This window comes from Nerophis ophidion, linkage group LG02 (genome assembly GCF_033978795.1).
Source record: "Nerophis ophidion isolate RoL-2023_Sa linkage group LG02, RoL_Noph_v1.0, whole genome shotgun sequence".
Taxonomy (NCBI): Eukaryota; Metazoa; Chordata; class Actinopteri; order Syngnathiformes; family Syngnathidae; genus Nerophis; species Nerophis ophidion.
In genome coordinates this window covers 76577265-76604100 of record NC_084612.1, presented here as the reverse complement: position 1 = coordinate 76604100, position 26836 = coordinate 76577265, and the positions used below count along the sequence as shown (strand labels likewise).

The 26836-nt window shown below is 41.0% G+C and overlaps 1 protein-coding gene and 1 long non-coding RNA gene across 3 annotated transcripts in view; both read left to right on the top strand.

The window, feature by feature from the left end:
* LOC133546085 (uncharacterized) overlaps positions 1 to 20938 on the top strand; it is a 424415-nt gene extending 403477 nt beyond the window's left edge. The window contains exon 2 of the long non-coding RNA XR_009804981.1: positions 19601 to 20938. This is a non-coding gene — a long non-coding RNA (uncharacterized LOC133546085). The remainder of the gene's footprint in view (positions 1 to 19600) is intronic.
* The window catches only part of il17rd (interleukin 17 receptor D), a 72285-nt gene extending 51347 nt beyond the window's left edge, over positions 1 to 20938 (top strand). For both annotated transcript variants that reach the window (XM_061891848.1, XM_061891840.1), the window contains 10 exons: positions 3778 to 3929; positions 4010 to 4075; positions 4181 to 4235; positions 7445 to 7555; positions 7640 to 7824; positions 7900 to 8015; positions 12278 to 12532; positions 15301 to 15831; positions 18260 to 18501; positions 18576 to 20938. In XM_061891848.1, coding sequence (XP_061747832.1) covers positions 3778 to 3929; positions 4010 to 4075; positions 4181 to 4235; positions 7445 to 7555; positions 7640 to 7824; positions 7900 to 8015; positions 12278 to 12532; positions 15301 to 15831; positions 18260 to 18501; positions 18576 to 18688 — 1826 coding nt within the window. In that variant the 3' untranslated portion in view covers positions 18689 to 20938. The remainder of the gene's footprint in view (positions 1 to 3777; positions 3930 to 4009; positions 4076 to 4180; positions 4236 to 7444; positions 7556 to 7639; positions 7825 to 7899; positions 8016 to 12277; positions 12533 to 15300; positions 15832 to 18259; positions 18502 to 18575) is intronic.
* Positions 20939 to 26836: the final 5898 nt, after the last annotated feature.

Sequence of the window (26836 nt, the reverse complement as noted above, 5' to 3'; positions counted from 1 at the left end):
TGATTATAACCTATTTTTGTTCTATTTTTTATGTGTGGTACAAAACTAAGGTCCGAGTCCAGTATATTTGTGTGGATAGCTTATAAAGAAGTGAAAGGCATTAAATACTGTATTTCTATAAATGTGTGTGAGTGTGAATTATATTTATATAGCGATTTTCTCTAGTGACTCAAAGCGCTTTACATAGTGAAACCCAATATCTAAGTTACATTTAAAGCAGTGTGGGTGGCACTGGGAGCAGGTGGGTAAAGTGTCTTGCCCAAGGACACAACGGCAGTGACTAGGATGACGGAAGCGGGAATCGAACCTGCAACCCTCAAGTTGCTGGCACGGCCGCTCTACCAACCGAGCTATGCCGCTCTATATGTATGTATGCCGCTCTATAGCTATGCCGGTTGGTAGAGCTAAATCTAGGTCAAGGTAGATGTGTTCATAGAGCACATTTCTAAAACAGACTACAGGTGCTGTACAAATTAAAACAGGGAGGTAAAATATTAAAAACATAACAATAATCATCAAAATAAGCACAGAACATTCTAAAAATAAAACACAATTAAAATGCAGAAAATATGGCAAAAAACAAACAGAAGGTAAAAGAGTAAAACACAGTTAAAAATGGATAAAAAGCTATAAAAATGCCCATACTTATGGATACATCTAATAAATCAATCAATCAATCAATGTTTATTTATATAGCCCCAAATCACAAATGTCTCAAAGGACTGCACAAATCATTACGACTACAACATCCTCGGAAGAACCCACAAAAGGGCAAGGAAAACTCATCCAGTGGGACGCCAGTGACAATGCTGACTATGAGAAACCTTGGAGAGGACCTCAGATGTGGGCACCCCCCCCCACCCCCTCTAGGGGACCGAAAGCAATGGATGTCGAGCGGGTCTAACATGATACTGTGAAAGTTCAATCCATAGTGGCTCCAACACAGCCGCGAGAGTTCAGTTCAAAGCGGATCCAAGACAGCAGCGAGAGTCCCGTCCACAGGAAACCATCTCAAGTGGAGGCGGATCAGCAGCGTAGAAATGTCCCCAACCGATACACAGGCGAGCGGTCCATCCTGGGTCCCGACGAGCGGTCCATCCTGGGTCTCGACTCTGGACAGCCAGTACTTCATCCATGGTCATCGGACCGGACCCCCTTCACAAGGGAGGGGGGGACATAGGAGAAAAAAAAAAAGAAGCGGCAGATCAACTGGTCTAAAAAGGAGGTCTATTTAAAGGCTAGAGTATACAGATGAGTTTTAAGGTGAGACTTAAATGCTTCTACTGAGGTAGCATCTCAAACTGTTACCGGGAGGGCATTCCAGAGTACTGGAGCCCGAACGGAAAACGCTCTATAGCCCGCAGACTTTTTTTGGGCTTTAGGAATCACTAATAAGCCGGAGTCCTTTGAACGCAGATTTCTTGCCTGGACATATGGTACAATACAATCGGCAAGATAGGATGGAGCTAGACCGTGTAGTATTTTATACGTAAGTAGTAAAACCTTAAAGTCACATCTTAAGTGCACAGGAAGCCAGTGCAGTTGAGCCAGTATAGGTATATATGTATGTATATATGTATATAAAGGTATATACAGTATAGGTATATATGTATGTATATATGTATATAAAGGTATATACAGTATAGGTATATATGTCTGTATATATGTATATAAAGGTATATACAGTATAGGTATATATGTATGTATATATGTATATAAAGGTATATACAGTATAGGTATATATGTATGTATATATGTATATAAAGGTATGTACAGTGCAGGCGTAATATGATCAAACTTTCTTGTTCTTGTCAAAAGTCTAGCAGCCGCATTTTGTACCAACTGTAATCTTTTAATGCTAGACATGGGGAGACCCCAAAATAATACGTTACAGTAATCGAGACGAGACGTAACAAACGCATGGATAATGATCTTCTTTAGTGGACAAAAAAAGGAGCGAATTTTGTAACCCACGCAATATTTGAGGGAATACTGTATATTTAACAATGTAATTGATTAACTATTGTTTGAATTATCTATTACATTGAAAATTTTGGTGCTGACACCGATATTGAATAATTCAAAAAGCCATAAAATATAAAGGTGAATATATTTAGCATTAAATAAATATTTAGTAAATCACGTCTCTAAGTCAATAACTCAATGTATTTCACATTTTGATTGGTTATTTAGTATTTCCTAAAAAAAAAATTGTTTTTGGATTAATTACATTTCTACAAATTTTTTTTACTTTAAAGGGGAACATTATCAGCAGACCTATGCAAGCGTCAATATATACCTTGATGGTGCAGAAAAAAGACCATGTATTTTTTTAACCGATTTCCGAACTCTAAATGGGTGAATTTTGGCGAATTAAACGCCTTTCTGTTTATCGGTCTTGTGGCGATGACGTCAGAACGTGACGTCGCCGAGGTAACACACCCGCCATATTAATTTTCACATTACAAACACCGGGTCTCAGCTCTGTTATTTTCCGTTTTTTCGACTATTTTTGGGAACCTTGGAGACATGCCTCGTCGGTGTGTTGTCGGAGGGTGTAACAACACTAACAGGGATGGATTCAAGTTGCACCACTGGCAAGAAATCTGAAGCCAGACCCCAATTGAATGTACCAAAGTGTCTCCACATTTGACCGGCGATGCTAAGACAGACATGGCACAGAGATGTATGGATAACCTGCAGATGCATTTGCAACCATTAAGTCAACTAAATCACAAAGGTGAGTTTTGTTGATGTTGTTGACTTATGTGCTAATCAGACATATTTGGTCACGACATGACTGCCAGCTAATCGATGCTAACATGCTATTTATGCTAGCTGTATGTACATTTGAAACTAGATACCCATATTTAATGCGAAACAAACACTTACCAATCGACGGATTTAAGTTGCTCCAGTGTCACAAGATGCGAAAGTCCTGATCGTTTGGTCCGCACATTTTACCGGCGATGCTAATAAGGCAGCCATGCTATGGGCCACTTCATTAGGTACACCCACGCTATGGCCGAATAGCGTCAATAGCTATTCGCTCAATAGCTTCAATTTCTTCTTCAATTTCGTTTTCGCTATCTGCCTCCATACTGCGCCCATCTGTTTCAATACATGCGTAATCTATTGAATCGCTCAAGCCGCTGAAATCCGAGTCTGAATCCGAGCTAATGTCGCTATATCTTGCTGTGGTAACCGCCATGTTGTTTACATTGGCAGCACTGTATGACGTCACAGGGAAATGGATAGTGGTTTCCAAGATAGCGAAAATAAGGCACTTTAAAGCTTTATTTAGGGATATTCCGGGACCGGTAACATTTTGAAAAAAACTTCAAAAAATACAACAAGCCACTGGGAACTGATTTTTATTGTTTTTAACCCTTTTGAAGTTGTGATAATGTTCCCCTTTAAGTGGTCAAAGGGACTATTTAATTCCATCCATCCATCCGTTTCCTACCGCTTATTCCCTTCGGGGTCACAGGGGGTGCTGGAGCCTATCTCAGCTGCATTTGGGGCGGAAGGTGGGGTACACCCTGGACAAGTCGCCACCTCATCGCAGGGCCAACACAGATAGACAACATTCACACACTAGGGCCAATTTAGTGTTGCCAATCAACCTATCCCCAGGTGCATGTCTTTGGAGGTTCTTTTTTTTTTTTTTTTTAAACATAATTAAATCCTGCACTAATCAGACAATAGACCATGCACTTAGTGCCCCGTGGCTTCATGTAAGAAATCATAAACGTTCACGTGTGTGTCTCTTGGCAGTCTGGAAACCAAAGACCCTGAATGTGTCTCAGCTGGGCTCCAAACTGCACGTGTCCTTTGACCAGGCTCCGCCTTCCTTCGGTTTCCACCTCTACTACGTCTACTACAAACTGCGACAGGATGGACCCTTGCGACTGCAGCGCTGCAAGCCCGTAGGACCAAACGTCTGATAGTCCTAGTGGACATGTTCTTCCTGTGGACGCCCCAACAAGGTTTTGTCTGTCTCTTGCAGGACGGCAACCAGCAGAAAACCACCTGCATCCTCCAGGACCTCACCCCAGGGACCTACACGCTGGAGGTGGGGACTTGAAGCGTATTGCGTTGATGGAGCGTGCAGGCTAATGTTGATTTCCAGACTTGAAATAAGCCCCGCCCTCTTTTTTCCAATGTGTTTTTGTGGCAGTTGAGAGACGACCGCAACACAACCAGGAGGCAGACACAGTACTACGTCAGCCAAGGTAACAAGCACACCACCTTGCTAGTGGTGCTTATCAACCTCTGTTTAATAGGGACCGAATGTCCCTTTGGGACAGAGGACCCTTTTGAATTTCTAAGGTTTTATTATTATTCTTTATTATACCGTCGCCTCTTTGAGCTGTAATTTGACCCCCTTAACATGCTTCAAAACTCACCAAATCTGACACACACATCAGGACTGGCGAAAATTGCGATCTAATTTAAAAACAAAACCCAAAACTAAAAATTGCACTCTAGCGTCTGCTAGGAAGAAAACACAGACAAAACTGTCTCTAACTTCCAGTAGGAACGTTGTAGAAACATGAAACAAAAACCACTACTTAGGTCTCAGTTGGAACTATATTTCATACACTTTTATCTCCTAGCTAAAATCAACAGGAAGTTTGCAATTCTCCCTTCAATACAAAAGTTGGCTAAAAAAAAAATCGCTTTTTTTTCTGACATTATCTCCTCTGAGGCCGTTTGTCGTTTTGGCTTGAAATAAGCAAGAGAAGAGAGATTGAACCCTTCTGATTAAAAGTTGATGAAATAGTTTTAATCACTGCTACGGTTTTGATTTTATCGGCCTTCAAAGAACCGCCGCACTGAAAACCATTTCAAAGATGTGGCAGACACAGTGAGGGAGACATTTTTTTCCCCGTTTTTTTCCTACATTCTGCTGCTGTTGCGCACGCACCAACATTCGTGGGGAAGGGGCTGTGATCGTCTATACCAGGGGTGTCAAACTCAAATACAGAGTGGGCCAAAATTTAAAACCGAACAAAGCCGCGGGCCGAGGTTGAACAAATTAACCTTTTAATAGGGACCCAAACAAGTTTTGCATTGAATATTGAACAAGCAAGGCTTGCAAAATAGAGTTTAAAATAATAATTAAAAAATATTAGTGGCATATAAAATAAAAATTGAATGCCTCTTTTCGGCGGTGGGGTTGAGGTGGACGGGGTTTGGTGATAGCGGGGGGTGTATATTGTAGCGTCCCGGAAGAGTTAGTGCTGCAAGGCATTCTGGGTATTTGTTCTGTTGTGTTACGGTGCGGATGTTCTCCCGAAATGTGTCATTCTTGTTTGGTGTGGGTTCACAGTGTGGCGCATATTTGTAACAGTGTTAAAGTTACTTTTACGGCCACCCTTAGTGGGACCTGTATGGCTGTCGACCAAGTATGGCTTGCATTCACTTGTGTTTGTGTGTATAAGCCGCATATATTATGTGACTGGGCCGGCACGCTGTTTCTATCGAGGAAAAGTGGACGTGGAGACAGGTTGTAGAGAACGCCAAAGGCAGTGCCTTTGAAGCCCACATTGTTGTCCGGGATGAAATTCAGGAGGGGTACGCAACTTCGGGAGTCTCCCGGGAAAATCGAGAGGGTTAATTTGATATTGCCTCAAGGGCCAAGTGAAATTACTCGGCGGGCCAAATTTGGCCCGCGGGCCAGAGTTTGACACTCATGGTCTATACCAAGATGGCTGCCAGGTGCCGTAACTAAGCCGGTATGTTTTCAAGTTGTTATTTGCCTGCATATCGTAAAAACAAGCGTCCGACATTCTTTATTTTGGGTACTTACATATGGTGCCTGACTGTTGTGGTGTTTAAAGGCCATCTGCACTTTTTATGCTACGGTAAAGACAATGATTTTATTAGCTTTCAAAGAACCGCTGCGCTGAAAAACATTTCTAAGATGTGTGCTCACACAGAGTTAGATGTTTTTTTTTTTTTTCGGGTTTTTTTCCTACCGCTCCCTGTATGTAATCTTATAAATGGCATAAACGGGCCAGTGATACAATATTAACATTAGTTCTTCGCCCTCGTGTGAAATATTTGTTAAGATGGCTGCCAGCTAGCTAACGTTTATCCGGGCTTGGGTTGCGGGGGCAGCAGCCAAAGCAATCCCATCCATCGCTGCTTGCAGCTTTAATTTTTTATCTTGAAACTTCCTGTCTACTTTGTCATTTCTCAAATCTGCTGTGATTTTTGTTATTTTCATGATTGACATGTACCATACCGTACCATACCAACTTTATTTATAAAGCCCTTTAAAAACAACCACAGTTGAAGAACAAATGGCAGAGAAATAGAGCCAAAGGACAGACTCAAAAATACAATTTAAAACAGAAGTAAAATACACATAGAAAAAGAAAATACAAATTATCTTAAGAGCAATTTGTTTGATAAAAATCAGTTAAACAGTTTAAAGTCTCTTGCTGGGTTAAAAGCCAGTGAGTAAAAATGGGTTTTGAGAAGGGTCTTAAAATTAGCCAAAAAAGAGGCCTGTCTCACATGGAGAGGGAAATCTTCCCAGAGTTTGGGACCCGCAACAGAGAAGGCTCTTGCGCTTTGATTTGGGTTCTTCCAGGAGCAGCTGATCAGCTGGGTGGGGGCATAGAGGTGGAGCAGCTCAGAGAGGTAAAGTGGGACAAGACCATGTAAGGATTTAAAAAACAGTAAAATCATTTAAAATGAACTCTAAAAGACACAGACAGCCAGTGGAGGGAGGCTAAAACAGGAGTAATGTGCTCTCTTTTTCTTGTGCTTGTTAAAAGTCGGGCAGCGGAGGAGAAAAGAGCCCCAAACCAAACTCCTGGGGGGTGGGGGCTTAGTTTGAGACCAGGAAAAAAACTCTCAGAGGGTAGACAGATTGGGAAAACTGATTGATTTTCGATACAAACCCGTCCCAATTTCTGAATAAACTATATATATATATATATATATATATATACATATATACACACACTAAAAAAATTGCCCTAGTGTGTGAATGTGAGTGTGAATGTTGTCTGTCTATCTGTGTTGGCCCTGCGATGAGGTGGCGACTTGTCCAGGGTGTACCCCGCCTTCCGCCCGATTGTAGCTGAGATAGGCGCCAGCGCCCCCCGCGACCCCAAAAAGGGAATAAGCGGTAGAAAATGGATGGATATATATATATATATATACATATATATATATATATATATATATATATATATGTATATGTAGAAATAGTACATATATGCCCATCCATCCATTTTCTAAGATATATTTATGTATGTGTGTATATGTGTATACTGTATATGTATGTATGTATTTATACACAGTCGTGGTCAAAAGTTTACATACACTTGTAAAGAACATGATGTCATGGCTCTCTTTATTTTTGTGATGGAGTGATATTTGATTTTCGCCATTTTAAAAAGGGATCGTTTGTGTCTCTCTGCAGTCCACTCCCAATGGGCGGGGCCTATCCGGGCCATGGCCATCACGGTGCCTCTGGTCATCATGTCGGCCTTCGCCACGCTTTTTACCGTCATGTGTCGGAAGAAGCAACAAGGTGGGAGGAACTTTTCGAGTTTGTCAAGAGTTGATAATAATGAGAACACAAAGCACGTTTAAAGGCATCATTTGTCCCCTCCAGAAAACATCTACAGCCAGCTGGACGAGGAGAGCAGCGAGTCTTCCAATCACAGCGCGGCGTTGAACGCGGAGAGGCCGTGGCCCCGCCCCAAGGTCTTCGTCTGCTACTCCGGCAGAGACTGCCCCAAACACACCACCGTCATCCAGAGCTTCGCTTACTTCCTGCAGGACTTCTGCGGCTGCGAGGTGAGAAGGTCCACCCGGAGAATTAGAAGATGGTCAACTCGGCCTGATGAACCTTTCATTTCCTTTCCAACTCAGGTGGCGTTGGACCTGTGGGAACATCTGGAGATGTGTCGAGAAGGTCAGATGTCCTGGCTCAGCAGGCAGCTGGACGAGGCCGACTTCATCATCACAGTTTGCTCCAAGGGCCTACGGTGCTTTACCCTTTATTCCTTGTCTTCTTCTTTCTGCCACTAGATGGCGCAGACACACCACAAGCTTTGTTTCAGGAATTACTGCACATTCTTTTTGACATTCCCCCCCCACTCAGAAGTCAAACACAACACCTTCTGTTGGAATTCATTGTCACCATCACAAATATTTTACACAAAGCTTTTAGCAGAAATGCCAGAGATGTTATATAAGGTTGTTGATAGTAAAATGGTAAATGTTAGGAAACTCCCCATTGATGTTTATGACAGGCAGCAGTTTTGTTCTCTGTTTGTCATGTAAAGAAATCAAAAGTAGCAGTAGAGTGGAAAAACAAGTTTCCTCTATATTGAAGCTGTTTTCATATATATCTAATTTTATCACACCAAAAGACATCAAAAGTGTGTGATTAAATAGATATACCGTATTTCCTTGAATTGCCGCCGGGGTGCTAATTAATTTAAAACCACCTCTTCTCACTCCGGCACTTACCAAAGGCATGCGGTAAATTTAGGCCTGCGCTTATAAATTTGAGTGTGATGTAAGGATACCATCATGAGAAGCACCTTTAATACAAAAAAAAAACGTTATTACGGTCTTACCTTTACATAGCTCGGTTGGTAGAGTGGCCGTGCCAGTAACTTGAGGGTTGCAGGTTCGATTCCCGCTTCTGCCATCCTAGTCACTGCCGTTGTTTCCTTGGGCAAGACACTTTATCCACCCGCCCCCAGTGCCACCCACACTGGTTTAAATGTAACTTAGATATTGGGTTTCACTATGTAAAGCGCTTTGAGTCACTAGAGAAAAGCGCTATATAAATATAATTCACTTCACTTCACATATATATGAAGTCCATGTGCAGCTCCTTCTGATCAAAAGCATCGATGACTTCTTCATAGAAGTCTTCCTTATCTTTCTTCAGTTTTAAAAGTCTCTCTGTCTCGATGGAGATCTTCCTTTATTACCTCCTGCTTCGATTGAAAGTCCAGTTTAGAAAACAGTTTTATTTTAGATATGTAATCCTCCATGTTAAAAGTGCAAGCGAGAGGAAAAAATTGCTCACTCTTGCTGCTTGTTGTCCCTTCTTCTGCAGCCAAGTAGTCGCAAGTAGGATCACTAGCGCCCTCTACCACCAGGAGGCGGGAGTCATTTAATGGTTAATATTTGACACACGCAGCTACGGTTTATTAATAAAACATAGCTGCTTACTGTTCTTTTTAGCATATTCAATAGCTTGGACCTTAAATCCTACTGCATAGCTCTTAATCTTCTTCCCTTTATGCGATTTCAAATTATTGAAATCAGCCTCCTCCATTTTGAAAATGATCACAGGTGAAGTGTCACTCGTGAATTATAATCTAGAATTTACTTTTTAGCAAGTTTGAGACGAAGCAGAAGCAGCCGCCATCTTAATTTTGTCAACAATAGCAGCCTAAACTAGGATTAGCTCACTGTTATCAATGCGCCGCTAAAATAGTCCGTCTGCGTTAGCACTTCTAATAACGATATCACTCATGTTTGGTTCATTTTCAGGTCACAAGTAAATGGAGTATTGTTGGCGTTTTCTAGACCAGACCTGGGCAAATTAAGGCCAGGGGGCCACACGCGGCCCGTTAAGTTTTTCAATCTGGTCCGCCGGACATTCCCAAATATTTTTTTTAGATCTTTAAGATCAAAATTGTAGCCACCATTATAATGTGCAGTGATGTTTTCAAGTTACTGTAAGTCTTGGACTTTACAAAGTATTTCAATGGTTGGAATCTGCGCTTTTGCATGATATACTAGTTACTATGGTCATCTAATTAGTTACTATGGTCATCTAATTAGTTACTATGGTCATCTAATTAGTTACTATGGTCATCTAATTAGTTACTGTGGTAATTAAATTAGACAAGGCACCAAGCAATGTGGGTGGGGAGCGTTTCCACAGAGTGTTTCCAAGGCGTCCAGCCTGAAATGTGGGTGTCAGGGACAGACGTGGAGAACATTTTTACAACAAAGTTGTAAAGCTTAGTGATATATCAGATAGTAGGTGTTTTTTTTCAATATTTTTACCCTTTGCGTTCATATTTTGCTGTGTTTGTAGCATTTTTGTTGCGTTTTGCTGGATTGTAAAATATGTCAATCAAGAGGGGGTGTGATGTTTAATATGTGGTCAATATTCAGTGTTTTATCGTTTATAGTTAATATTGTAAATCCCACATTCTGGGTGTCTCATTCAGTAAAAACATTAAAATTCTATTCTGCTTTTTAACGCAATCTGTCATAAAGTTTTTAGCATTCAATCAGACAGTATTGTAAGGTTTTGTATTAGTGCTCCTCAAAATCAGATATACCGGCCCTCAGACACATTTTTAGGGACCGAATGTCCCTATGAGACCGAGGACCCTATTGAATTTCTAGCCTTTTATTCTTTCTTTCTTTAATATTATTCCGCAGCTTTGAGCTGTAATTTGACTCCCTTAACATGCTTCAAAACTCACCAAATTTGACACACACATCAGGACTGGCGAACATTGCGATTTAATAAAAAAAACCTAACCCCAAAACTAAAAATTGCACTCTAGCGCCCCCTAGGAAGAAAACACAGACAAAACTGCTCCTAGGAAGAAAACACGTACAAAACTGCCTGTAACTTCCAGTAGGAATGTCGTAGCGACATGAAACAAAAACTTCTATGTAGGTCTCACTTAGACCTACATTTCATACACTGATATCCTTCAGGAAAAATCAACAGGAAGTTTGCAATTCCCCCTTCAAAACAAAAGTTTTGTAAAAACACTCACCTTTGCCTCTTTGAGCTGTAATTAGACCCCCTTAACGTGCTTCAAAACTCACCAAACTGGACACACACATCAGGACTAGCAAAAATTGCGATTTAATCCAAAAACCTAACCCCAAAACTCAAAATGGCACTGTAGCGCCCCCTAGGAATAAAACACGGACACAACTGCCTGTAACTTTCAGTAGGGATGTCGTAGAGACATGAATCAAAAACCTTTATGTAGGTCTGACTTAGACCCACATAATTTCATATATTGACAACCCCCCGCTAAAATCAACAGGAAGTTTGCAATTCCCCCTTCAAAACAAAAGTTTTGTAAAAACCGGTAACCTTTTTTCAAACATTATGTCCTCTGAGCTTGTTTGTCGTTTCGGCTTCAAACTACCACTGGAGAGAGATTGAACCCTTCTGATTAAAAGTTGATGAAAAAGTTTTAATTACTGCTACGGTTTTGATTTTATAAGCCTTCAAAGAACCGCTGCGCTGAAAACCATTTCAAAGGTGGCAGCCGTGCGCAGACACAGTGAGAGAGACGGGTTTTTTTCCATACCGTCTGCTGCTGTTGCGCACGCACCAACATTCGTGAGGGAGGGGCTGTGATCGTCTATACCTGGATGGCTGCCAGGTGCCGTTGCTAAGCCGGTATGTTTTAAAGTTGTCGTTTGCCTGCATATCGTAAAAACAACCGTCCAACATTTTACAACTAATTGTAAACTTATTGGTGTCGACCATCAGGGCCGAGTTGCGACGAGAGAGATGCGTCAATGTTAAGATATTACACCGACTTGCTAAGTCTATCTGTTTGCTAAAAGTAGTCAAAGCGGTCCCGTCCATCGCTACTTGCAGCTTTAATTTTCTCTAAATTTAGCCCCCCCAGTCAAAATTTTTGCCCAGGTCTGTTCTAGATGTTTTTTTTTTTTTACAGAGTTTTATGGGTGTAACAGAGGACCCTTCATGTGTTGACTCAATTGTTAGCTATTTATTTACGATTTCAAATGCATTAAAAGCCAAACATATGTGTTGTTGTCTTATATAAGGATTTTGAATGATAAACAGCACATTTCTTCACAATGGTTGCGTATTTCCAGTATGACTGCTCTAATAATATGGTAATATTGTGGATTGTAAAATACAATTGGATATGGTTTCATGGCCACAATGACACATTATCAACTTGTTTTTCCATTCTAATTGTACTTTAAAAGTAGGGATCGGCCGATTATTGGCACTGATATTTGGCATTTTGAGGTATATCGATACCGGCCGATATTTTCATTTATTTTTTTCAGCAGATACAATATTGACACGTAGGATACCAGTAATTAGTATTAAAAATAGTGATAAGTAGAGAGTAGGTTAGTAGTAATAACCAGTGCTCCTTTCTGCAGAGCTGCGCTGTCTTGCTCAGAATCGGTCCTAAATAAACCATATCGGTCGATATCTACTTAAAGGTTCTAACCGAGCTGTGTTTTGTACCCGCAGCTATTTTGTGGAAAGGAAGAGCCGCAGAGGAAAGACGCCGGTTGGTCGCCGCGGCAACGCCAGCAGCAGCAGCTCTCCCGTCGGCGGCTCGGGCGGTGACCTGTTTGTGATGGGCGTGGCCATGGTTGGCGAGAAGCTGCGGCTGGCCAAGCAGAACGAGAAGAGCGACGCTCAGGAGATGAACCGCTTCATGAGCGTCTACTTCGACTACTCCACGGAGAACGACATCCCCACCATGCTGAGTCTGGCGCCCAGGTAGGTTCCGGTCATTATTACCTCCACCAAGGAGAGTTTCATCTGCATGGGTTTGCTTTTTGCTGCAACAATGCATGATGGCTGATTGTTGCAACGCATCGGACATTTTACAGCATCCTACATCAAACAAGTCTTACCGCAACCTTGACCATCTTTGCTCGCCTGCGACGGGAAGCTAACTAGCCAATTAGAGTCCGTGAACATTGCTCCAAAATACGGATTCTGTGTTGCTTGATATATACAAGTAAACATTGACATGAGCAAAGGCAGTATATATATATATATATATATATATATATATATATATATATATATATATATATATATATATATATATATATATATATATATATATATATATATATATATATATATATGATAAAACAAGGTGGCTTCCCTGTTCATTCCCTCTTTATCGCACAGAGAAAACCCACCAGCTGATTTGATTACTTCCTAGCCAAAACTGTTGACATCAGCCAATAACGACACAAAGCTTTGTCTTTAAAAGACAAAACAAAAGTTGTTTTTTTATGAAAATAATCACATAAATATATATATATATTTATATACAGTGGGGCAAAAAAGTATTTGGTCAGCCAGGGATTGTGCAAGTTCTCCCACTTAAAATGATGACAGAGGTCTGTAATTTTCATCATAGGTACACTTCAACTGTGAGAGACAGAATGTGAAAAAAAAATCCAGGAATTTTAAAGAATTTATTTGTAAATTATGGTGGAGAATAAGTATTTGGTCAAGCATTCAAAGCTCTCACTGATGGAAGGAGGTTTTGGCTCCAAATCTCACGATACATGGCCCCATTCATTCTTTCCTTAACACGGATCAATCGTCCTGTCCCCTTAGCAGAAAAACAGCCCCAAAGCATGATGTTTCCACCCCCATGCTTCACAGTAGGTATGGTGTTCTTGGGATGCAACTCAGTATTCTTCTTCCTCCAAACACGAGGAGTTGAGTTTATACCAAAATGGATACATGGATGATACAGCAGAGGATTGGGAGAATGTCATGTGGTCAGAAGAAACCAAAATAGAACTTTTTGGTATAAACTCAACTCGTCGTGTTTGGAGGAAGAAGAATCCCAAGAACACCATACCTACTGTGAAGCATGGGGGTGAAAACATCATGCTTTGGGGCGGAGTCCGCAGATAAACCGCGGGTCGGGCGGGTGAAATGACGAAAAAATTGATTTTAAATAGATTCGGGCGGGTGTTGGTTGAATCATTTGGAAATATTTGATATACATGGTTCAAGGATTGGTAACCTTTACCGTTTAAAGAGCCATTTTGGACCTGTGTCACAAAGCGAAGAAGACATTAGAATGTCTGCCGGCAGTCACCCAGTTAATAAGTATTAGGGCGTGCTTTGCCTTTGATGCCTTCTACAATGTGTAAAATCTAGTTGCCAGTCCAGCAATATGTTGTGTGTGGCTTCCGCTGACACACACACATGACTGCAAGGCATACTGGGTAACACAGAGTACACTAATGGTTGTGATATAAACAATTTTAACACCCTCACTAATATGCGCCACGCTGTGAAGCCACACCAAACAAGAATGACAAACAGTTTTCGGGAGAACATCCTCACAGTAACACAACATAAACGCAACACAACAAATACCCAGAATCCTTTGTATCCATGACAGGTCCTGACTATATTATACACCCCACTAGCAGCAAACCCCGTGCGTCGGTAAGGTGGGCGGGGTTGGGGGCGCGGGGGTGTAAAATACATTCATGAATTGTCATGGATGCAAAGGATTCTGGGTATTTGTTGTGTTGCGTTTATGTTGTGTTACTGTGAGGATGTTCTCCCGAAATGTGTTTGTCATTCTTGTTTGGTGTGGCTTCACAGCGTGGCTAAAATTGTTTATATCACAACCATTAGTGTACTCTGTGTCACCCCGTATGCCCTTCAATCTTGTACTTGTATCTGCGGAAGCTGCACACAACATGTTGTTGGACTGGCATACGGTTTGTACATGTTGTTGAAGGTGTCAAAGGCAATGGCTTCACAGCACGCCCTTATTCCTGTTATCTGAATGATCACCATCGGGTATTCGCGAGAACGTTAGCGGTTTTCATTACCTTCTTTACTTTGTGACATGGGTCAAACTAGCTCTTTTAGTGGTAAAGGTCGCCGACTCCGGATATATAACAATGGGCGGGTGGCGGGCAGTTGCAGTTCTGATAAAATGTTGGTGCGGGGTGGATGGCGGGTGGATGACGACTTTAGTGATGCGGTTGCGGATGATATAATTGCCTATCCGCGCATCTCTAATGTGTATATATACACGTACATACACACACACATATGAAACATAGTTGACACAGGGGTACCTACTCAGTGGCCTAGTGGTAAGAGTGTCCGCCCTGAGATGGGTAGGTTGTGAGTTCAAACCCCGGCCGAGTCATACCAAAGACTATAAAAATGGGAGCCATTACCTCCCTGCTTGGCACTCAGCATCAAGGATTGGAATTGGGGGTTAAATCACCAAAAATGATTCCCGGGCGCGGCACCGCTGCTGCTCACTGCTCCCCTCACCTCCCAGGGGGTGATCCAGGGTGATGGGTCGAATGCAGAGGACAAATTTCACCACACCTCGTGTGTATGTGACAATCATTGCAACTTTCAATTTAAATTAAACATTTAAGATCTTGCTTTGGTTTTCATCTGAGACCAGGGATGGTGGGCTGGAAAAGGTTGGTGAGCACAGGTTCAGAGTATTTTGTTTCCTGTCCTGTGATTAGGTTCAAGCTGATGGACCAGCTGCCTCAGCTTTTCACCCGCCTTCACTCCAGTCAGTCCAGTCTGGCCGAGCGGGAGTCGCAGCCTCTCAACATCTCCAGGAGGAACTACTTCAGGAGCAAGTCTGGGCGCTCCCTCTACGTCTCCATCTGCAACATGCACCAGCACATCAGCCAGAACCCCGACTGGTTCGAGAAGCCAACGCCTCCCTCCGCTGGAAATAGATCCACCTTCTGCTCCTCGCCGTCTCCTCCACTTCCTCCTCCGCACGACGCCGAAGCCCCCTCCTCCTCCTCCTCCTCCTCCACCAGACCTGAAAGAAGGCCGGAGGGCGGCCTGGTGCTGAATGAGGTGCTGGTGAAGTCGCCCCCGCTGGAGAGTGGCGAGGGAACGCTGAGGAAGAACGCCCTCTTGCTGGCTCCTGGTTCTAGCCTGAGCTGCAAGCTCAGTTTAAGCCAGAGCTCCAGTCCTGGTCTAAGTCCTAGTCCTGCCTTTCCACAGGGATCTCTGTCCAGGCTGGAACACACCTCAAGGTAAGTCCGTTACATTGAAAAAGAAATACCGTATTTTCCGGACTATAAGCCGTTACGTTTTTCCCAAACTTTGAACCCTGCGGCTTAAACTCAGGTGCGACTTATCTGTGGATATTTCTTCGCTAGCGGCCATCATTTTTTGTATACAACATATTTAAATAGTATCACCGACACAGAGATTGAAAAGGTGTGTTATTGTTTGTGCTATGAGGAAACCTTTTGGAGGAGTTCGCTTACCGCAGGTTCTGTGCATTTAAAGTCTAAAGTATTTCTTTCTGTTTCATGCCTTGAATTAGAAGTTCTGTTTTCCAGTCCTCCATAGCGTTCCTACTCGTATGGATTCGTCATTCATCACCCCAAACAACTTTTGTAAGTTTTACAATATAACTAAAACTATTTATACTTACTAAACCGTCCCATGTGTGATGTCTGTAGGAGTGTTTTCATGCATATTTGTCAGGTTCAAACACCGATGACATCTATTAAACAGACAAGAAGGAAGGAATTAAACAGAGACAGGATTCAATTTGGCTCATGAGGAGAAACGTCTGGGCTGTACTCTTGTACGGTCTTCCACCACGCTCTGACCAAATGGTTGCACGCAACCTCTTTAATTTGGACTTTCCCTGATTACATAGCAACAGCTGTTTCTACGAGGAGATGGGGGTCGTAAAAAGCTGTTGCACTGGGTCAGAAAACATTTCAAAGAAAAGATGCCTGGAGCTTGCGTCAGGTCCTGCTTCCTCTCCGCTTTGTAGATCTCGGGTCAAGACAAGATCTTCCTGTGGATCACAATAGATCAAAGAAACTGACACTTTCTTGTTGCTTCCCATTGTACAATTATTCCGACAATATTTCTACGTGCTATCATTATGTCATCAAGCTAGCGTCACTAGCAGTGATTTTACTGCTATGTCACAGGCAGTAAAATGACTGGCACACGTTTGGAAATAATTAAAGGCCTACTGAAAGCCACTACTAGCGACCACGCAGTCTGATAGTTTATATATCAATGATGAAATATTAACATTGCAACACATGCCAATACGGCCTTTTCACATCTAGTGTGTGTGACAATCGTTAGTACTTTAACTTTTAACTTTAACAATTTTAAATTTCGCGCGAAGTATCTTGTTGAAAATGTCGCGGTATGATGATGCGTGCGCGTGACGTCACGGATTGTAGCGGACATGTTGTTCCAGCCCGATCCCAGCTCTGAGTCGTCTGCTTTAATCGCATAACTACACAGTATTCTGGACATCTGTGTTGCTGAATCTTTTGCAATTTGTTCAATTAATAATGGAGACATCAAAGAAGAAAGATGTAGGTGGAAAGCGGTGTATTGCGGCTGCCTTTAGCAACACAAGCACAGGCGGTGTTTCTTTGTTTTCATTCCCTAAAGATGACGGTGAAGCTTTTATATGGAACAGAGCGGTCAAGAAAACATGGTTCCCTACCACATGTCAAACGGCAGGTTTCAGTGAGAAAATTGTGGTAATAAGTCGGCTCTTACCGTAGACATGAGCGGAAAGCTTGCGTCGTTCCTCGTGAACCTGTCAAAGAGGCAGTTACGGTCTCCTCCGACCGGCCGACCCCGAACGTGAGATGCTTCCACTGAGGAGGAGGGGGGAAAAAAGCTCAGCCTGGCCCCAACGGCTGCCTTCGCTTTGCCTCGTCGAGAAACGTGGCTTCCCTCAGAGACAATGGCGGTCACCACACCCCTCCGACTTTCAGGTACCATATAATCTCACTAAAACACTAATAACACAATAAGCAGATAAGGGGTTTTTCCGAATTATCCTAGTAAATGTGTCTAATAACATCTGAATCGCTCCCACTGCCCTCGCCTTTTTTTTTCTTCTAGTCCTTCACTTTAACTTTCCTCATCCACAAATCTGTCATCCTCGCTCAAATTAATGGGGAAATCGTTGCTTTCTCGGTCCGAATCGCTGTAGCTGCTGGTGGCCATGATTGTAAACAATGTTCAGATGTGAGGAGCTCCACAACCCGTGACGTCACGCGCACATCGTCTGCTACTTCCGGTACAGGCAAGACTTTTTTTATTAGCGACCAAAAGTTGGGAACTTTATCGTGGATGTTCTCTACTAAATCCTTTCAGCAAAAATATGGCAATATCGGGAAATGATGAAGTATGACACATAGAATGGAGCTGCTATCCCCGTTTAAATAAGAACATCTCATTTCAGTAGGCCTTTAAGGTATGTAAATAAAATATTTCTGTGTAAATAACTCAATATATCTGCGACTTATAGTCCGGTGCGGCTAATACACAGAGACCTGTTTTCTTTCTTCTACGATTGAGTGAGTGCGGTTTACGTGTTCTATAGTCCGGAGAATACGATAATCCGTCCCAGAGTCAAACTGTGGCCGTCATGGAAGCAGGAAGTCAACTGTCTCTCCCACTCAGAACATTTGCGGAAGATTCTTCCTGCGCTGCGTCCGACCTCCAGGAGGAGGCGCTCCCCCTCTCGGGCCAGACAGAGGACAGCTGCCCCTCCCCCGCCGAGCTGCCGCCACCTCGCGATTCGGGCATCTACGACTCGTCGGTCCCGTCCTCCGAGCTGTCCATCCCCTTAATGGAAGGCCTGTCACATGACCAGGCTGACTCCTCCTCCCTGGCCGAGAGCGAGTCCTCGTCTTCCGGGCTGGGTAAGCACACCCACACCTCACCTACGCCTCCCGTCCGCATTAACCTGATTGTCTATTTTGCCCCGCCCCCACAGGTGATGAGGAGCCGCCGGCGGTGGCGTCGCTGGGCTGCAGCGCCCCCACGGTTTGCAAAGCAGAACTGCACCACCTGGAGCGCAGCGGAGGACTGGAACCTGTGGCACTGTGATCTCATCCTGAGGCTCTGGCATCCAGCTGTGTGCAAACTGGACTGGAACACGATAGGACCACCAGCGGGTCTTGGGACTCACAAGGTGCTGGGATGTCCGTAAGTGGGTCCTGGGACTATGACGTCATCGCCACTATGAAAGAAACCTACGCTCGTGCCTGCCAGCTTCTGAGAAGTGAGCTCAATACTCATAGGAGACGAGATATTTGGAGGACAGAACATTGAGGCACTTTTTTTTTGTACAAATCTGCTGTTTTCTGGCAACTGCGGAGGACTTATGTTTTGTTTTTAATTCTAATAAGTACCATATTTTCTGGACTATAAGCCGCACCCCTATATAAGCCGCACCCGCACAAAACAAACAAACAAAAAAACGGTCTCCTTACATTAGTCGTACCGGACTATAAGGCGCACAGACCGAATTAAAAATAAATGAAATAAATATTTCCATATATTTGTAAAATGTTTATTTACATACCTTAAAGGCCTACTGAAAGCGACTACTAGCGACCACGCAGTCTGATAGTTTATATATCAATGATGAAATATTAACATTGCAACACATGCCAATACGGCCGCTTTAGTTTACTAAATTACAATTTTAAATTTTACCCAGAGGTATCATGCTAAAACGTTGCGGTATGATGACGCCTGCGCGATACATCACGCATTGTAGAGGACATTTTGTTCCAGCACCGTTCCCAGCTATAAATTGTCTGTTTTCATCACATAATTCCACAATATTCTGGACATCTGTGTTGCTGAATCTTTTGCAATTTGTTCAATGAATAATGGAGACATCAAAGAAGAAAGATGTAGGTTCGAAGCGGTGTATTGCGGTCGCCTTTAACAACACAAACACAGCCGGTGTTTCATTGTTTACATTCCAGAAAGATGACAGTCAAGCGGCAGGTTCGATTCCCGCTTGTGCCATCCTAGTCACTGCCGTTGTGTCCTTGGGCAAGACACTTTACCCACCTGCTCCCAGTGCCACCCACACTGGTTTAAATGTAACTTAGATATTGAGTGTCACTATGTAAAGCGCTTTGAGTCACTTGAGAAAAGCGCTATATAAATATAATTCACTTCACTTCACTACTATGGAACAGAGTGGTCAAGCAAACACGGTTGGATTAGACCACACACACAAAGTACAGTGTATTATGCAGCGGTCATTTCGAAAGATTGTTTCAAAGAGGGTCCCCTGCGAAGGGCAGAGATGGGCATCGCCACCACCCGTCGACTGGTGCTGAAAAAAGAAGCGGGGCCGAGCTTCAGGTTGTACAGGTACGACTATATAATCTCACTAAAACACTAGTAACACAATAAGCAGATAAGGGATTTTCCAGATATATCCTAGTAAATGTGTCTAATAACATCTGAATCGCTCCTACTACCCTCGTCTTTTTTTTTTCTAGTCATTCACTCTCACTTTCCTCATCCACAAATCTTTAATTTTCGCTCAAATTAATTGGGAAATTGTCGCTTTCTCGGTCCGAATCGCTGTAGCTGCTGGTGGCCATGATTGTAAACAATGTTCAGATGTGAGGAGCTCCACAACCCGTGACGTCACGCGCACATCGTCTGCTACTTCCGGTACAGGCATGGCTTTTTATTAGCGACCAAAAGTTGCGAACTTTATCGAGGATGTTCTCTACTAAATCCTTTCAGCAAAAATATGGCAATATCGGGAAATGATGAAGTATGACACATAGAATGGACCTGCTATCCCCGTTTGAATAGGAAAATCTCATTTCAGTAGGCCTTTAATCCATATCATAATTTGGACGAGAGTGAAGAAAAATCCACACCTGTATTTTAGCCGCAGGGGTCAAAGCGTGGGGAAACCGTAGCGGCTTATAGTCCGGTAAGCTGCAGCATAATGCTAACAAACATGTCCGCCATGGCAGCAACATGAGAGGAGATGACCACTGCAGGCACTGACTTCTCTTCTCTTGATGCACATTTCTAGAAGTCCTACGACTAAAGACTTTTTATGGTCCTCGCTAACAAAGAGATGTTCTAGAAGGACTCGGGCGCTTCCTGCCGACAAAAAGAAAAGGGACGACTCCAGCAGGTTTAACAGTTTGTTGGGAGGAAAGATCCAGCATTTCCTGATTGTAAATAGCTTTTTATTTTTATTGGAAATGTCTGTTGTTTTTTTATTGTAGGTTTTTTTTCTGTATTTTCTAGAAATGTACTGTTTTATAGTACCTTTTAATGTAGGAAATAAAGAAATCCATGAAATAACATGGCTATCTACAGCAGTGTTTTGTAACCATAGGGCAGTGAGCGCCCCCTGGAGGGCTGCCAAGAAATATCTTTACACATAAAGTTACATTTATGTGTAACTTCTTGTTGTTGTAGCAAAACACTTGATTGACGTTATTGGGATTCTTAAATGTTTGTATTTTGCTGTTTTCTAAAAGTTTGGAAAAAAAACTCGATCGGCACAACAAGACACGATTATGTCGCTTCTTGAACTTGTTTGTTGTTGTTTTTTTTTATAAACCTTTATTTATAAATTTTGACATTTACAAACAGTTGAGAAATAATAACCAAAGTAAGTACAAAGTACAAAAACAGTACAAAACTAACCTGCGTATTCGACATTTACAAACAGTTGAGAAATAATAATCAAAGTACAAAAACAGTACAAACCTAACCTCCGTGTTCTTTTCTTTTTTTAACCTTTATTCATACATTTCAACATTTGTAAATATACAAGAAACAATAATCAAAATACATGTATCATTTGTACATTCATTTTATTAACAGTTCATTGAAAGAAACATATATATTATTATTTTCTATCATTAACTTAGTTGGAATTTATTTTAGCACTGCATAATTGTATTTTTTAATCAGTTTTGTAGCATACATTATTATTATTTTCTATAATTAATTTAGTAGGAATTTATTTATTTTAGCACAGCATAATTGTATTTTTTAATCAGTTTTGTAGCATATATTAATATTTTCTTTCATTAATTTAGTAGGAATTTATTTATTTTATCACTGCATAATTGTATTTTTTAATCAGTTTTGTAGCATATATTATTTTCTTTCATTAATTTAGTAGGAATTTATTTATTTTATCACTGCATAATTGTATTTTTTAATCAGTTTTGTAGCATATATTATTTTCTTTCATTAATTTAGTAGGAATTTATTTATTTTATCACTGCATAATTGTATTTTTAATCAGTTTTGTAGCATATATTATTTTCTGTCATTAATTTAGTTGGAATTTATTTATTTTAGCACTGCATAATTGTATTTTTTAATCAGTTTTGTAGCATATATTATTATTATTATTTTCTATTATTAATTTAGTTGGAATTTATTTATTTTAGCACTGCATAATTGTATTTTTTAATCAGTTTTGTAGCATATATTACTATTATTTTCTATCATTAATTTAGTTGGAATTTATTTATTTTATCACTGCATAATTGTATTTTTAATCAGTTTTGCAGCATATATTATTATTATTTTCTGTCATTAATTTAGTTGGAATTTATTTATTTTATCACTGCATAATTGTATTTTTAATCAGTTTTGTAGCATATATTATTTTCTGTCATTAATTTAGTTGGAATTTATTTATTTTAGCACTGCATAATTTTATTTTTAATCAGTTTTGTAGCATATATTATTTTCTGTCATTAATTTAGTTGTAATTTATTTATTTTATCACTGCATAATTGTATTTTTAATCAGTTTTGTAGCATATATTATTTTCTGTCATTAATTTAGTTGGAATTTATTTATTTTAGCACTGCATAATTGTATTTTTTAATCAGTTTTGTAGCATATATTATTATTATTATTTTCTATTATTTAGTTGGAATTTATTTATTTTAGCACTGCATAATTGTATTTTTTAATCAGTTTTGTAGCATATATTACTATTATTTTCTATCATTAATTTAGTTGGAATTTATTTATTTTATCACTGCATAATTGTATTTTTAATCAGTTTTGTAGCATATATTATTTTCTGTCATTAATTTAGTTGGAATTTATTTATTTTATCACTGCATAATTGTATTTTTAATCAGTTTTGTAGCATATATTATTTTCTGTCATTAATTTAGTTGGAATTTATTTATTTTAGCACTGCATAATTTTATTTTTAATCAGTTTTGTAGCATATATTATTTTCTGTCATTAATTTAGTTGTAATTTATTTATTTTATCACTGCATAATTGTATTTTTAATCAGTTTTGTAGCATATATTATTTTCTGTCATTAATTTAGTTGGAATTTATTTATTTTAGCACTGCATAATTGTATTTTTTAATCAGTTTTGTAGCATATATTATTATTATTATTTTCTATTATTAATTTAGTTGGAATTTATTTATTTTAGCACTGCATAATTGTATTTTTTAATCAGTTTTGTAGCATATATTACTATTATTTTCTATCATTAATTTAGTTGGAATTTATTTATTTTATCACTGCATAATTGTATTATTAATCAGTTTTGCAGCATATATTATTATTATTTTCTGTCATTAATTTAGTTGGAATTTATTTATTTTAGCACTGCATAATTGTATTTTTTTAATCAGTTTTGCAGCATATATTTTTGTAATCAGCCTAACCTAACCTGGTAATAATCTTTGTGATCAACACGTGTTTTCCTAGCATCCACAAAGTTCATGTAAGTCGATGGAACATAAATAAAATCAAAACTAAGATGACTAATTCAGTATTAAATATTTGAGTGGGCCCCGAGGGAACCCCTGATCTAAGTGTCTTCTTACAGCAAACACGCCGTTTGTGTTTGTTTGCCAAGGTCGAGAGTTGTTTGCCAATCTTGTCTCTGCTGACTGAGATTGGTTCCCTCCAGTGAGCGACACTCCTTGGCCCGAAGAGAAGAGTGTCAGACAGCTGCATTGTGGGAGAGCTCTGAGGCGTCCCCGCTTAAAACAACAGAAGCCGCTCAAAGGTCGGCAGCCCTTCAAAATAATGGTACAGTAGAGGTTGTGTTTTAGAGCCCTTTCATCGGCACTTACTGCAAAAAAATATATGCAAAAGCAGTGAAGTTGTCACGTTGTGTAAATAGTAAATAAAAAAACTGAATACAACGATTCGCTAATGTCAGGCTTGCCCCTAAAAGTTTGTTTGTGTTTTAGTTTTTCTTCTGTTTGTAGTATTTCCTGTCTTTAGTTCCTGTCAGCGCTCTTATTTCCTGTCTTTCTCCCTGAGTGCTGCTGCAGCTGATTGGCACCTGGCCACACCTGGTGTCAATCAGCCCGCTCCTATTTAGACCTGTCTTCCCATCCAGTCAGCGCCGGATTATTGTCGTTGCAACCTATCGTGTCGTGTCAATACAGCATAGCAGTAAGCTATCTTCGGTAGCTGTTAGTAGCTTACTGTCTTTTTATTGCTGCTTCCAGTTTTGTTTGTTCATAGCCAAGTTTGTTATCCGCCTCGTGCGTGCCTTTTTTTAGTACCCTTTTGTTTGTTCTGGTTCTCCTGCTCGCTTCCGCGTTAGGCTCGTTATCTTCTAGCTCCCATGGTAGCTCTTTGTTTGTTATCCACCTCTTGCGCGTTTTTTTGTTTGTACCCTTTTGTTCGGTTCTTGTTTTAGTGTTTTGTTAAATCATGTTTTTGTACTCAATGCCTGCCTCCATCTCTGCATCTTGGGGTTCGTCACAAACTAACTCTGACAGCTAATCCTTTACAATTTATATTCAATTGAATAGACTGCAAAGTCAAAATATTTAATAGTCCTAATGATTGTCACACACACATTGGTGAGATTATCCTCTGCATTTGACCCATCACCCTCACTCCCTGGCAGGTGAGGGGAGCAGTGAGCAGCAGCGGTGGCCGCGCCCGGGAATCATTTTTGGTGATTTAACTCCCAATTCCAACCCTTAAAACTGAGTGCCAAGCAGGGAGGTAATGGCTCCCATTTTTATAGTCTTAGGTATGACTCGGCAGGGGTTTAAACTTGTGTTCCAACTGGTAAATTTAGCAATTTTTTGCAGATATTAGTTCATTTGGAATTTGATGCCTTCAACATTAAAAAGAAGAAGCTGGCACAAGTTGCAAAAAAGACTGAGAAAGTTGAGGAATGCTCATCAAACACTTATTGGGAACATCCCACTCTCATGTATGAGATCATGTTTTGTTTAGTTATCTTCTGTTTTGCTTAAGACTCCATTGTTTCCTGTTTTTGCACTTCCTTGTTTGTTTTGTTTCCATGACTACCCTTTAGTTTTCACCTAGCCTCATATCACGCACCTGTCACACGTTTTGACCTCGCACACCTGTCTCTAATCATGTCTGTTATTTAAAGCGAAAGTTGCCAGGAAGTCAGCCTGGCGACTTTTCCTCTACTCACGTTATGCCAAGTTACTTCTACTTCATGCCATGCCATGCCTGTCACTCTTACTGTCCGTAGTTTCCCTCCTGCCCAGGCCACGTAGGTTTTTGGTTTTTATGTCGCAGTTATCGAGTTTTGCTTTTTGTCCATAGTTCTGCCTTTGTGCTAGTTTTAGTGTTTATTAGTCAAGTTTGTTCTACGCCATTGTGCGCGCCATTTCTTTGCTTCCTTTTTTTGTAGTTTGTTAATGTTATGAATAAATATGTACTTACATTCATATTTTGCCCACGCCAACTTTCCTTTGTCTTCCGGAAAAACAAACCCCCAAGTCCACGTATTGACACCCACAGGTGTGCAGGCTAATTGGGAACAAGTGGGTGCCATGATTGGGTATAAAAGCATCTTCCATGAAATGCTCACTCATTCACAGACAAGGACGGGGCGAGGGTCCAACAGTTTAAGTTTAAGATCAACATTTCTCAAACAGCTATTGCAAGGAATTTAGAGATTTCACCATCTATGCTCCGTAATATCCTCAAAAGGTTCAGAGATTTGATTTGATTTAGATGTTTTGAAATTCCTTTTCACTGCCCTACACTTGAACAATAAGACATTGCACATCACAAACAAAAATAACAAAAAGACATCATACATGACCAAGACATTTACAGGCTTGTCGGCCGGGTCTGCAGTTTATGGCGACTATAGCTGCAGGGATAAGGCTTTTCCCCAGGCGGGCCCTCTGGAATTTGATGGTTCTGTTCCTGTGCCCTGATGGTAGTGGGATGATGTATCGTTTACCCTAGGGCAGGGGTCGGCAACCCAAAATGTTGAAAGAGCCATATTGGACCAAAAATGTTGCGGGACATGCGCATTCTGCGTCTCTCTCCGCTGCGAGTCCAACCAGAGGACCCGCCGACAGCGCACTCCAGACACGCCCCCGCATTCATCAAGCGGACCGCGCCCACTCTCCGCCGCAGCCGGCTGCAGGACACACCTGTGACTGACGATGAGCAGCATAAAAGACCAGTGGACACACGGATCCGTGCGGGAACTTAGTTCCAAATGCGTACTGTAAGCAATCACCCTGCTTTATGCAAACCTGCTCTCCCTGTGCCCTGTACCTCTACGTGTTCTCAGTGTCTTCTCCCGTGTCCCCACAGAATCCTCCGTCGCCCGCAAGGTGAGCTGTGCGTCTCACTCTTTTCCCTGGATCTCCCTCTGGATTCTGACTGCCTCCTTTGTACCTCGACTCCTCGCTCGTTTGACCTGAACCCTCTGCCTGCCCCACGGACTTCCGCGTTCTCTTTTGTCAACACTTGGGTAAAACACACTTCAGTTAATTAACACACTTAGACTAACACCATACACCCTAGAGTTTTTGCCACGCTCCATTTAATTAGTATGTTTTCTGTTGATTGATTATTACATATATACATTTGTTAATATAGATATATATATATATATATATATATATTTTAATAAATCTTTGGACATACTGCCACCTGGTGTCCGTTTGCCGTCACGTCCTCCTTAGTAAACCATAACAGTAAGTTCCCGCCAGAAAAATTAAATAGTAGGACCTGACGGCACAGTATTTTTGTTGTTGTTGTTGTTTTCATAGCCCCCAGTGACTTTAGCTCTGTCCCAGTGAGTTTTTGTTTGTTTTTTTTGGTTTTCTCAACTTTCCTCCTTCCTTTTTGCCCCTGTCACGATGTCTTTTTCCTCCACCATGGACAATTTTTATAGCCCTCAACACTCCGTCAAGGGACTGTTTAATTTCAATACGGGGAGGGATGAA